This window comes from Hyposmocoma kahamanoa, unplaced genomic scaffold (genome assembly GCF_003589595.1).
Source record: "Hyposmocoma kahamanoa isolate Upper Pololo Valley unplaced genomic scaffold, ASM358959v1 76, whole genome shotgun sequence".
Lineage (NCBI taxonomy): Eukaryota > Metazoa > Arthropoda > Insecta > Lepidoptera > Cosmopterigidae > Hyposmocoma > Hyposmocoma kahamanoa.
In genome coordinates, this window is record NW_020653900.1 from 6,474,167 (window position 1) to 6,488,971 (window position 14,805).

The following is a 14,805-nucleotide window of genomic DNA, read 5'->3' on the forward strand; positions in this document are numbered from 1 at the left end:
CTTTATTTTATTTCCATAATGTCTATACATTATGGAAATAAAATTATTTTTTTTGCTTTTATTCTACCTTACCTATGTAAGGTAGAATAAAAGCTTAAATACTAGTAAGTAAAACTAGGATTAAATTATATGAATAAAATTGGGTTCCCGCAGCATGGTGCCCAAGAAGCTGGCAGCATATCCCCTTTGTATGGCTATGCTAATGCGTTGGCCAAGGTAGCTACCGGTCCTTGGGTTTCCCAGACAGTTGAGAACGATGCTATTTAGTTTAGGTTTTTGCGATTATTATACACGTTATACATACGGAATTGTTTTATGAAATAAACCGACGTTCCGTTCAAAGTAATCCGTGACTACGGGCCTATAACTTGCATGGTCTGAAACCTTGGTTTGTTTTAAAAAATAAATATACGCGATTCAGATCTAAGAAAATAGTTTAATTTCCGATGTTTCGTTTAGATTTATATACTCGTATAAATGATAAAATTACTTATTATAAACGTGACTCATCAAAATAGACTTACTAATTTATAAATAATGGAAATTAAACGTAATTATTTTGGTAATTGTTCGCTTTAATTTTTTCTACAAGGAAAAAGTTCTCATACTCAACCGGTTTTTTCAATAACACCTTTTTTTTTCTATATTCCATAAACATCATCATTCGTCATTCGTCATTCGCCATTTTTATCCTTCTCTTTAGCACTTCATCGTTCAGAAACAGCACCCACTCATACTAAGCTTCGCTCACAATCCTACACATGTGTACAGAAAATTTCCATTTTTGGTATAACGTCTTCCAAGGTGACCTTGTAGGTAGTCCATTTGAACAGCAAAATGTGCTGTACAGCATTTCAAAATCTTCTTATCGTATCGATGGTTTATACTATATCATTGTAGCCCTGAACTCAGTCACGCTGACTGCATTACTAGTAGCAGCCATTAAATCATCAAGCTTGCAGGTGTTAGACCATGTAGGGCACAATGTGATGTGGAAAATCGTTTGTATCGCACCGCACAAACAGTCCAGGTTAGAAGTATCCGAAAATCCCACCTGAACTAATTGTCCTTACTCCGGTCAACCTGAGCTTGAAGCCTATTTAAAGACTTTCGGATCGGCCTTGGTAATTGGTGTCTAGAAGAAAGATTATCAAATACACAAACACAAATTTACAAATAGTGTGTTATGTTATGACTAAATAATAAAAATGTGAAATGCTTACACAAATTTGTGTATCATATTCATAATTCTTATTATTATGAAACTTTTTTATGAAATAGGTATCATTAGATTCGATATGACTCAGTTTGTTACTACGATAATTTAATATAAAAAGAAAGAAACTAGAAGGAGTATATTGTTCCAGTATTTCGTGGAAGCATAACGAAAACTGCCACGAAATGCTGAAGTGTTGTATCTGGGGCAAATTAATCAAGAAGCCGTTCTTATGAGATGTAGGGAAAAATTTTGTTTGTCAAAAAGATAACAAATAATATTTCACCGAAAAAGATAACAAATTACATTATTACTAACTTATATTAATGCTTTACATACAAAAGGTAGAGATTATGAAATTTTTTGGCTTGTTAATAGATAGGAATCTGGTCTTTACGAATCATATTGACAGCATCTGCAGCAATACGAACAACGTTACGGAGGACGTATACAAACGTCGTCTATAAATGAACACAAAAAATATTTCTTTATAAGGATTGATTAATCTGGAATAATGTATATGCGGAATGATATGGCATTTGTCCACGAGTACCATCAACCTATTTAGTCATGAAAAAAGTTATTGGTTATGATTTTGGTAATATGGTTCTGCGAGCGATAATATTATTTTACAAATAACCTTGCATATACGTAGTCTGTAAGTTTGTCAAACAGTACAGAGTACTAAAAAAACCTACCTCAAAAGTTTCTGAAATTACATCTATTTGCCAAGTTTTCTTGAAATCGGTTACCGGAAAGTGCGCGAAACCGGATTCATACCCTAGTTTGCCACCTTTAGAGGGGGAGCATTTTCATAAAAATTTAAACGGCACCACTACTGAGGTACCTTCTTTCTTACAAAAAAGAATCATCAAAATCAGTTCACGGAGCTATCGTGTAACATACATACAAAAAAAACATAAAGTCGAATTAAGAACCTCCTCCTTTTTTTGAAGTCGGTTTAAGAAGCCATAGAAATAAACCTACGCGCGAAATGCCACCCATTAGACTTGTTGTAGAGCATTTACCAAAAACTACGCTGTACTTAAAAAGTCCATATTTTTTTCTTTTTTTATTATCATACCAAGTGACGAGACTAACAAGTCGTGTACCTGTTGGTAAGCGACCCGCCTGTTCATAACAGTTGCAGCTAGCATTCAATCGCAACACCTGAGGGGCACCGCCACTGCGCTCGTCACCTTGAGACATAAGTTTGAAAAGTCCTATGTGTCTGTAATTTCACCAGTATCCTTAACCCTTCGAAACCGGAACGCAGGAATGCTTACATTACTGCTTGGCGGCAGAAATAAGTAAGGTGGCAGTACTTCCCTGGACAAACCCTTTCGCAAGGTGCTCTACCGCTACTAAATGCTTTGTACATATTACACATGCATAAAAACTTGTATTAAAGTACCAAGTGAAATGAAAAAACATTTACAGTGTGAATAAATATTTAGAACAATAATTTCGCATTATTGTTAAATACTATGACGTATTTTTTATCATTCTTGACTTATTTAATTTGTAAAATTGTAAATAGTGACTTTCATATTTATTATTGTAGTAGTCAACTAAGATTTTATCAGACATTTGCATGCTATTTGATATATTATGCGAAACATATTTAGTACTGGTACTGTTTTCTTTTTCTGTTACAACTTTTTATGCCGTAATATTATGATTATAGTATATACTATCATATTTGCAAAATATATAGTATCTTTTAATGATAATTTCTAATAAAGTAAATTTTTTAGGTAGTATTTATATCACATAAACAGAGAGAATCTGTAAACAGAATAGAGAACATACTTATCTAAAATTAATAGGTATAATTATAATTTATAATTATCACAAAGATGTAGGGCAGTTTATGGCTTTTGTGCAATTACTGATCGCAATATAATTGAGAACAGATTACGCATCCCGTACCATGTTGCAGTCAATTAGCAAATTAGGGGATTGTTTGAAGTAAGTTGCAAAATCACCAACCCGTGTTTTTTCTCTGTGTTGCTCAATAAATTCTAATAATATTTAGCAATATCATCACCCCATTATACGTCCTACTGCGATAGGTCTCCTCTAATAAGAGGGTTTAGGTCATAGTCAGTTACACTGAGCCAATGCGTGGGGACTTCCAAGGGTTGTGAACTTTCTTCGTCATTCTAAGTTTCATCATGATAGTTTTACTTCAACTTTTTTGTATTTCTTGACCATTACGTTCTCCAATGTTTTATATAAGAATAATCCGTAGTATTGTAATCCGAGGTGAGGGACCTAGTTACCTACATTACAAGCTTCGGCTTAGTTTAGGCACCAGTCACTTGCACACATAATGCATCTGACTGTGTATGTTATCTAAATTTCTAATGTAACTATTATGTTTGTGGAGAAAATAAATTATTATTTTTATTTACTTCACCGTTAACGAGAGGTCGCTATTAACAGTCACAAATGTACGTAACTCTGAAGTAACAGTTCGTGTCAAGACTCTAATTTCTGAATTCCTGATATAATTTTGACTGTTAGAGGAGATTAATTTATTTGAAAATTATATGACCAAAAAAGTGCTGCACTCGTGAAAAATACAATATACATTTTAAAGTCAACGAACTTTGCTTTTGACTGCTACCTAACCCTGGAGCTAAGGTCTAAGAAAGATAAGATCTACGATAGAACGAGCTCGCCCAAAAGATGTCTATTCAGTCGCATCATCCGGTTGTATGTGCTCGAAAACACAGACACAGGCAGGGAATTCCATTCCTAGGCTGTGCGCATAATAAAGTATGACAAAAAACAATGATTATCGATCGAAAGTAGGGATGATATGCCGACGTACGTCTGGATGTCCGATAATAAAAGTGGGCGGACGGAACGAGCTGATAAAACACTCACCGAAGACATTCTGTAAAAAACCGACTCGTCTGTAGAAACAGATCTTAATTATGAAGTATGCTGTCAGTGGAATTTGAAATATCGAGCCCAAATATTAGAGACTAAATTTATGACTTATCATAAACCAATTTCAAAATTTGTTGACTTGACATTACTGCTGAACATAGTATTTTATTTTCTGTATGAGGTACCTTTACGTAAGACTAAGAACTCGACTAGCAGAATGTTAGAAAGCATCAACGTGTATCTACTACAATCACAGTAATTAATCTACTAGAATTTTGACAAATTTATGAAATATATTTGAATATTTTACGTATTTTACATTTGATTTCCATGTGGTATACAGATGGCCTACGTTTGTCCGTGATGGCTTTGTTTTTGTGGCCTTTGCTCAGTTTAGTGGACATGTTTCGACTGATAATGAACTGACGTCTGTAATGTGTTTTTTAATTCATGTTGTGTTATTTATGAAAAGGTAAAAATTTATTTAGTATTGCTGCTATAAAGACTGTATGTCACAAATTCAGATTATTCATTACACCTCCACAACTGCTTTGTCCTATATGCCATATACACCTAATGTTTCGTACCATAGTATGATTTCTTTTTATTTTCCCGATATTTCGGAACGATTACAAGCTCCATGTACACGAGTTGACTGGCTAGCGGTTGATGATAGCTTTAAGAACAGAAACGTCTATCTGCCCTCTTTCGTTGTCGTTGACTACGTACCGATTACTTGTAGGCATATACGCACCATTTTATTTCATGAAATGTTTCATCGACCACAAAAATGTGATTGTATTTCAATCATGCTAACCAACCTTATTAGTCATTTTAAACAATACCTTGTTCCATGACATTGATGTCGACATTGACCACACAAACCACGAGAGTGACCACGCACACATGACCAATACACCAACACAAATAAACTGGGAACATGTACATGCACGCCTCAGTGCACGGTGATACTATGCAACGATTGCACGCTCTAAAAGATTTATAGATAAATGCAGTTCCCGGTGAAAATAGATAAATGCCAGTGTTCATGTATTTTCTTCACATTGCGACAGACGCCGGCGTCAAGGTTGGACTGCGGACACGTCCAGTTTGAAGGAGTACCGCGGATTACAAAATGGAGCACCGCGGATTACTCCTCTTGTGCTTGAGTGCATGCCTCGTCTCGGCTTCGGGAGACACCTTCGGAGCTGGTCTGAAGCTTTTAAGAAGGATGTACGACAATTGCGAACGATCAGAGCAAATTGTCAAATGTTTCAAAATTCAGGCGGCGAAGTTGGCCGACCGTGCATCTAGGATGGAATCTTTACCTATCATAGATGGAATATCCCTAATCAAAAGAGAAGACTCAGGAAGGGCATTCCCGTCTGCATTGCCCGAAGGAGACTTGAATTCCCTGCCGGCGGAGCAAGTGGACAAACTCCTGAACGTAGCTACTTCAAAATTGATGCAGACACATCGCGTAGTGATCTCACCGACGAGTGTAGGAGCTGATGTAGGGCGCTCTTTAAATGAAGGCAGGAGTAAATTGAAGAAGATGATTGGCCCGATTATTGCTGGTGTTCTTCTGAAGGGTGGTTTCCTAGCTATGGCATTCCAGGCTATTGCTATCATCGCTGGCAAGGCTCTGCTTATCGGTAAGATTGCTCTGTTACTCTCTGCTATCATTGGTCTTAAAAAGTTGGTGACTGGAGGCGAAGCTCACGAGAAGACTACGTACGAGATTGTGAAGCATCCTCAGGTTTCCCAAAGTCACACTTTCTCGTCAGCACATTATGGAAGTGACTTCGACACTACTGGTCCTGGAGGTCATTATAGAAGGAGCGTGGAAGACGAGGCCGCAGCACAAGACAGGGCTTACAGAGCATACGCCCAAAAGCAGTAAGAAACAATCTATAGAACCCTTACGACTCTTATAAAATACAACGACGACTAGGCATCAATGAAAATACTCCAAAGTTAGCGAACAAATTATTTATTTTATTATTTAAACAATCGTCATTAGTAGTATTATTAATTAATTTACAATTATTATTAATTTAATGTGTTAAAAGTTGCTCAATCCAAGTGTATTAATGGCATTGAATGATTTATATAAAATATGTATGTTATACAATTATGTAAATAAGTACCTACGTGAATTGCATGTGTGTTTATGTATGTATTTTGATATATTATTTAATGTTGCATAATCGATTGCACCAAATAACTAGAGCTAATTCAAATTGTTATTACGTATTATTTTGGTTTATATAAAAATAGTAATATAATACAATTAATAATAAGTATAGGCTAGTCGACGGGTACTGTGCATTTCTAAAAAAAAAACTAATCACTCGAATGTCCAATTTTGTAAAAAATAGTTAAGTTTAATTAATAAGTTATTTATTTTTATTATTTGCCTTGCTATTTATTTATTACGGTGCTGTTTAGTATAGGTAGTTAATTATTGCATAATTTCGTATACTTCGTGTATTCATCTATGTATTGTCGATTTATTCGACTGGTGGTTACGCGAGTACCTTTTATATAAAAAAAATATTTATTTTTAATAATATTTTGATTATTGTATTGTATACTAAAAGATTACTATTATTTTTATTTAGTATAATTAATAAAATAATAAATATCGTATTAAGTGCTATGACGATGAAAGATATTCTAAGGATGTAAACAATAATGGGTGTTAAATTTGTATAAAAAATTTGTTGACTGAGACTTAGTTTTATTTAAAAAGATTCTAAGAAAATATCCGTGAAATAAGGAAACGCTCAAAAATGGAAATAAATTAATGAAAACGGGAAGGTGATTCTTATTTCACAATAGTAATGAAAGGTGTCCGCAGAACTACCATGTTTATGTACTCATTGTACTAAAAAAAATGTAGAAATCTAATTAACATATGTCAATTTTATAAATCAAAGATACATTTTAGATTATATTCAATTTTAAATTTTAAATTATATTCAATTCATCAAAAGCCACGTACGAGTTTTTATTCTGACGTCAAGTCGGAAATGGCTTTAATGACGTGTTTCTATTATCGTTTTTTGTGTTCTTAATACGTCTAGGGTACTGTGACAATGTCCAAATAATTTATTCAATTTCTTGATAATGGTTATAGCACATTTATTACAATATAATATCATTGTTTAAAATACACAATTAGTCTGGATTTAGCTTTTTTACATGACATTTTCTCACGATTTGTTAGAAAAGTGTGGCAATGACCACGTTATTTATTCAGTACTCTGATATCTGTTCATAAATATTCATATATATGTAAGTGATGATGCGTTCTGAAAAATACTGTGTAAGTGAGATTTTAAGTAATAAAATTTTAAGTAATACATAAGCTTGATTAAGAAAAAAATATTCCTAGGTTTACTCCGTCATTTTCTGTTTTTTTTTTACAAAATTATGTGTCGTGCACCTGGTGGTAAGCGACACGCCTATCCATAACTGTTGCAGTGCTACTCAGAGCTTTAAAACGCAAAGATCTTGTCACTGCGTCTGACACCCTGAGACATAAGTTAACAAGTCCCATGTGCCTGTAATTTCACCAGCACCCTTACGGTAAGTAAGGCATATATACTATATCTAAAGTAATTGATTGGTTTGCTGTTAATAACCTGCTCGTTAATGAGAAAAAAAGAAATTGTGTGAAATTTACATTATCCAATGTTAAAGAGACGGTTACAAACATTGTAGTTAGAAACGAAAAGTTGAATCTTGTGAATATAGTTGTATTTCTAGATATAACGTTAAATGCTAAATTGCAATGGGGTCCACATTTAAGTAAGTTATCTAAACGGCTCAGCTCTGCAGTGTACGCGATTAAAGAAATACGAAATTTTCAGACGTCGAAACAGTTAGATTGTATTACTTCAGCTACTTTCACAGTCTAATGACACACGGCATTTTGCTTTGGGGTGATGCTGCCGATATCAACAAAATCTTTGTCCTGCAGAAACGTGCCGTTAGGGCAATTTACAATTAGGGTCCCAGAGTATCTTTGAGAGATAAGTTTAGGAAATTAATATTCTTACACTAGCGTCACAGTACATCTATGAAAACCTAATTTATGTTAAGAGGAACAGTAATCTCTTTATGAAAAATAGTGACAGACATAACATTAATGCGAGACATAAAAATAAACTAGCTGTTCTTTTTAGTCGTCTTCACAAAGTGACAAATTCATTTAAGGGGCAATGTATACGCTTCTATAATGGCTCCGTAGCCAAACGATTACCATGCTGGACTGCCATGCAGAGATCCTAGGTTCAATTTCTAGGTCGGGAGAAATATATGTATTTCTTTCTTGATTATTTGTGGTTGTCTATGCGTGTGTCCATGGCACCCGCGACACAGGGTTTCCCTAGTGCGGGGCTATGTTGAGTGTGTGCGTTATTTATTTTATTTATGACAAGATTCCGGTTGATATACAAAATTTGCTATTCACGAGGTTTAAAACTATACTGAAACAAAAACTTTATACTAAAGGTTATTATTATACAACTTCTGCGTACTTGGATGACAAAAATCCGTGGTAGTAACCCGTTTAGCTCATGAAGGTAGTCTCGATCTCTGATGTTTGAAAGAAAAAAAAATATTGTAAATGTTGAATGGGTAAAAATGTTAATTACAAAGAGCAAGCCCTGGAGTTCTTGCTCATTCTTCTTATGGGAGTCTGCCTTACGAATGAGCGGTAGAGTTTACCAATGTGACAATTTCAAGTGTAACAATGCTTACCTATGAAATAAAGATTGTTTTGATTTGGTTCTCCCAAATCGAAACGCAATATGCTCAAATTACTGCTTGGCGGCAAAAATAGGTAAGTTGGTAGTACTTCCCTGGATAATCCTCTCACAAGGAGGTCTACTGCTACTAAATTTCTCATTTATTGCTTTATCATTTTCTAATTAATTACACCGCCATTTTCTTTATTATATCTCATCAAATTGCTTTTGTATTTTCGAGATGTAATTGTACCTGTAATAGTTATGTAATAATAATAACTAGGGAATTCCGAGTACCAGAGCAACATAGTTCAGTCTGGGACATTTCGCAGAACACAACAATTGAACCAATTTAGAAAAGCCCTCTAATTTGTCCTACCCGGGAATCGAACCCGTGACCTCCTTACACAGAGGACACGAGCCAATTTAAATATTAAGGTGCGTTCCCTAGTTTGAAATCAAGTATTTTTTTATAATACCAAGTGACGGGGCTGACAAGTCGTTCGCCTGGTGGTAAGCTACACGCTTGTACTTAGCAGTTCCAGTTCCATTAATCCCACAATATATCGCAAAAATCTGAATAGCACTGCAACAACGCCCGTCGCCCTGACACGACATAAGTTAACAAGTTTCATTTGTCTTTAATTTCTCCAGCATCCCTTTATTGCCGGAACTCAGCATTAGCTCACATTACTGCTTGGCAGCAAAAACAGCTTGGCTACTTCCCAGACAGCAACAACAATTAATCCTTTCGACAAGAATTAATTGATTATTATTTTATTATAAGAATTAATTATTATTATGATAAATCCAAAACCTGAATGATGAAATCATGAAATAAATCAACGAAATTGAATTAAGTGCAAAATGAAAGAATTGAAATCCTATCTCGTTTAGGTAAGGTTGTTTATTCTTTCAGTTAGATATAGATATAAAAATTAATTAAATAAGAAATTATAATATTATTTACAAGAAAAACAACAGACATTAACTGTATATCTAGACGCATTATTAAGACTAAGTACATATTTACGGATCGCGTGTACGATTTTAAAAAAATCGTAACGTTTTTATTTACCGGTGAGTAATTATTGAACTCATACAAATTGTTGGAGCAAGACGCCCCGCTAGGTGAAATGGTCCTGTATCAAATAACGAGGAATAATTAGATCTGATCTAGGTGGAAAGCGGGGAAATGTATGTGTAGTTTATTTGAGACCATTGCCATTGTGCAAAATGAACGTAACTGCATGGGAAAAAGGTTGGAGTTGATCTAGTGCGCTTGCTTTTCACATGGTGTGGATTTTTTTTGATGCTCAATTTAATTGATGTCGCACAGGGCTTCCATTGTACCCGAACTTATACTCTGTAGTCACGAGCATTGCTATGTATATAAATGCGTTACAACGAAATGACCTTCGTAATCTCAATATACGCAAATATTTTTTTAATATATTAATTGGTGGTCATTGCCAACTACGTGGCAAACAAAACAATTGCCTGATCTCTAACTAGAGAATTTTCTGTACTCTTAGTACTAGAGCAACGGAATTTTCGGAACATCTAGACCAGAACCAATTTAGAAAAGTTCATTTTCCAAATTGGTCCTACAGGGAATTGAACCCGGGACTTCTCATCTATAGGTGATAGTATGTACTTTTAATGTACGTAACGGCTCTACATGCATGAAGTCCCTACACTATCTCCTTTGCTGATCGTCGCATCTCCTTACAGAGGCTGGCAGTAGCGCTTAAAAGTCTATACTATCTCAAATGCCTTTAGTTGATACCGCATAACAGTGAAAATGTTGAATCAATCACATTGGAAAAAATATATATTACATGTGAGGATATACACTGATTGTTATATGGTTCGAAAACACGTTTCCTAAAAATTTTCACTATAGAAAAATAAACACAAACTTACCTCGAAATTTTACAAGAAAACCGCTATGTTCAGTAGGTACTTTACATACCAATTTACATACCAATGATTTTTTTTACATCAACTGAACTAAAAAGAACACGTATATATACTACTTGTATACGACATACATTATTCAAATTCTGAAATAAAGCTAGTGTCCCTGCCGGTCGACCTAAGCAAAATGAGCCGTATTAGTACGGGAAAAAATTGAATTCGAGCTGTGGTTGCATTGACTCTTACGAGAGTCACCACACTTATTAACGGAGAATTAGATTAAGCCGTTAAAAAAAAGCTTTAAGGCGCATTCCCATTATGTCGTAAAGTTTTATTTATCGTTGGACGACTGTCGCTTTTAGCCTGTTCCCATAATATCACGACTGTCTGTCTTGACTATGTTGTGGACTTCCTTATCGTTGAACGACTGTCGTGTCTAGCGGTTCCTACTGGATCCCGATGACAATTTATCGGTTTACGGCAGCCGCCTTGTCGTCTGCGCGACAGAATCGTTTGCAAAGCCCATGGCGCGGGATGAAGAGAGGGCAGAGTAGGAAGCAGAACACTTGCAGACAACGATAAATAAAACGTGATGACAATAGTTTATTTATCGTCGTTCTAGTCTTAACAGTCTGTAGTCGTAATGTCAAAAAAGTCGTGAGCGACAGTTAATCGTATTGTACTATATACTTCATTTAAATATACAAGCCACGACTCTTAAACTGCACGACTATCTGTCGTCACAACATAATGGGAACGCGCCCTAGCGTCCATGGTATAAGAGTGAAAAACACATTGTACGTGTTAACTCTGACCACGAGTGGAATATTATTACATGGAGATGAAATTTTTTCTGGCTTTTTTTGTGCGGTGATTACCTAAAAATGAAACCCTTAAATTTTTATATTTGTTTGAAGTGTACTTTTTATGTAGGATGGCTTACATATGTCCATAATCTCACCTGATGGTAAATGAAGACGTAACCAAGTGTATCTGGATTGTGAAGACAGACTGACTCTCTGTTTAAAGATTAGATTTTTTTTTCTCAGGTTACACTGAACATTAAATACTTACATTGTAGACGAAAATGCATTAATATATTAAAACAACAATTATTTATTTACACGTACATAGACTTCGACGTGTGACGCAACGCGGGAGTCTGGGTAACCGGCTTCGGAATCGTCGGTACATGACACCCTTCGGCTAAAACCCCCTCCTTCATGAAGGTCGACAAACATTCAGTTGGTATTATCAGCACAAATTAATTAAAAGTCACATTGTGGCAGAACTCCCTCTCTCGACCGTCAGACTGTGGATTATTCAATTAATTCATTTATTGTACGGATAACACACCAGATAACAATCAATTACATTGGTAAGAGTTAAATATGTTACAAAGTTCTGTGCCAGATTATAATCCTACTTATCATTACCTACACATTATAAAGTAACAAGAAAGATCCATTGTTCATAATTTGCTAATAATTTATTTACTTAATTAATATACTTGTTTACTTAATACAAAAGCGACATGGGTATGAGTGAATAACTATGTAAGTGCTAGGCGAGTTACTACTCCTTGAAATATTCTGAACCTTAAGTCAAAAATATTTTGACTTAAACGGCACACTGGTTTTCATAGTGTCGTCATCTCTGAGGTTCCGGATTCGTTTTCCGGCCGAGTCAATGTGGAAAAACTAACTTTTCTATATTGTCTCGGGTCTGGATATTTGCGGTACCGTTGCTGTTTCTGATTTTCAATATACAAGAATTTTGGTTACTTACTTTGGGATCAGAGCAACGTATGTGGTGTTGTCTAATATTTATCATAGATATTCAGTTGTAAAACTGACACATTCTTAGTAGGGGATTATAAAAGGAAGTTTCATTCGTTATTCTTCTTCGTTTGCAAGTAAAATGTCTTTATTCATTCATTCATTAAAAACCAGCAGCTTCAACCATTTCATAAAAACAGGGAAGAAAACATAAAGCCAATTATAGGTTTCCACCTATAGCTTTAGACAAATCAAACAAGAGCATTAAACAGTATTTGTTAACAAGATACGCTTACGTAAATATCACAACCCAATACCTACTCCACAAATTATAAACAGTCACAAATTATTCAATAAAATTACATAGAATGTGTATGAGTTTACGCTTTAGCGCATCAACATTACTATTAAATATATCAACATCCATGTCATGATTGCTCAGCACACTATTCAAGCTCTTGCTAGCTCTACATAGAGAAACTGAAAAAATTATCTTACTCGGTATTACGATGAACAACAGTCATTAGCCTAACTGTGTTGACTTTTGTTGTAATCATATAAAGTAATTAATAAAACATAACGATATTTGTATTCGTTAGTTACGCTTTGTACAGATATTTATTCCCCCCTTCCAACTGGAAGAAATAGCTACTTAGCAATAACGCCGCCTGTTGTATGTACAACGTTAATATTAGTGTACTTTGTGATATTTGCTATCTTGTTTTGTCATTGTAATTTTTAATGTGCAGTAAAGAATATTTCATTCATTCATTATTTTACTTCAAAGGTAAGAAGAGTTAGTCTTCTTATGAAGGACTTTATGCGAGTATGTGAGCTAGTGCTTATACGGATAACAAGCAAGGAGGTGACTTTAAAATTTGTCTTGGGTAACATTTTTTAAAACTCAACGCACTTGATTTTCACTAATATATCGTGTGCTTCTTAAAAGTTTCATATGAGCGAGTTTAACGACGTCACGGCAATGAGATACCAATCATTCTTCGTACGACTGTAATGAGTTTGCGATGATAGCAAACGCGACTGGAATCTGTTTTTTTTTATCTTTGCACCGTGCATTTATGGAGAAGAAATGTATTACCTTATATGGTTAATTGCTGCGAGTCGCTAATTAGAAAAAAAACATGTTTTTTGAGATATGTGTGTCAGATGTGTATATAGCTGTAATGTCTAAGTCATTTCTAATTTGACTACAGCATGGTGTAGTCATATGTAGAGCTGTGGCGGTAGCCTGGTGGGGTCTAATGACGGCATGTAGCAATAGAGCTCCTTGTGTAAGAGTTTGTCCAGGGTTGTACTGCCACCTTTCCTATTTCTGCCGCCAAGCAGTAATGTCAGTAATAATAAAAATAATGTAAGGGTGCTGGAGAAATTACAGGCACATGGGACTTATCAACTTATGTCTCAGGGTGACGGGCGCAGTGGTCTCCTCAGATCTTTGCAATTTAAAACTCCAGTGGCACTGTAACTGGGACACGCGTGTAGCTTACCATCAGGCGCACTACTTGTTATTATAAAAAAGTACTTTATTCATCAAGAGCCTAGACTCTTGATGATCCCTAATGATCGATCGATGATCTATAGATTGATCCCTAGGGATCAAGTATGTTTTTGCTAATTACTGTAAATCAAGTTTTTTTAATATCAATGGTTTTTTGGTCAATTTCATTATAGGATAAGAGCACCAGTGGCCAGTCAGGATCCTGTAGTCAGCCTTTTGCGTTAATTGCTTATAAACAGCGATCTTTTTTGAATTAACAAATCGCAAGTTGATAAAATTAAGCTCCTCATTGGTCACTATATTACGCGACTAGTGCGGTAAGAGGTCAGGAGCAGAAATAGACTCGTTAATACTGGTGCCGTCAGTCGAAAAGAGGTGTTTTGCCAAGTCCGCCATTTTTTTTTCTCAGCAAGCGACGTTACACAGGTAAGAAAAGGTGACAGGTAAGAAAAGTTATGTTTCGATGTTACAAGTGACTGTTTTTTCTCCACTTGTGTGTTACTTATTAGTTTATCTATTCAATTTCATTCATACTGTAATAATTTATCACTAATTTACGTACAAATTGAGGGGGCTGGCTACTGGAGACTGCTTTTTGTATGAAATTCAATGCTCAGCCTCCAGGAGCTGACTTTTGGTTAAATCGTATATTTATCAAATTATGACAAAAATTATATCGTTAAAACCGTTACAATAAAATGTTCAAATTTAACT

General features: G+C 35.1%; 1 protein-coding gene across 1 annotated transcript; it reads left to right on the forward strand.

Annotated features, from left to right (window-relative positions):
- The first annotated feature begins 5,166 nt into the window (after positions 1-5,166).
- LOC113232445 lies at positions 5,167-6,048 on the forward strand. Its single transcript, XM_026467185.1, has one exon. It carries the CDS (start codon positions 5,253-5,255, stop codon positions 6,018-6,020), a length of 768 nt encoding a protein of 255 aa, XP_026322970.1. The 5' UTR covers positions 5,167-5,252; the 3' UTR covers positions 6,021-6,048.
- The last annotated feature ends 8,757 nt before the right edge of the window (positions 6,049-14,805 follow it).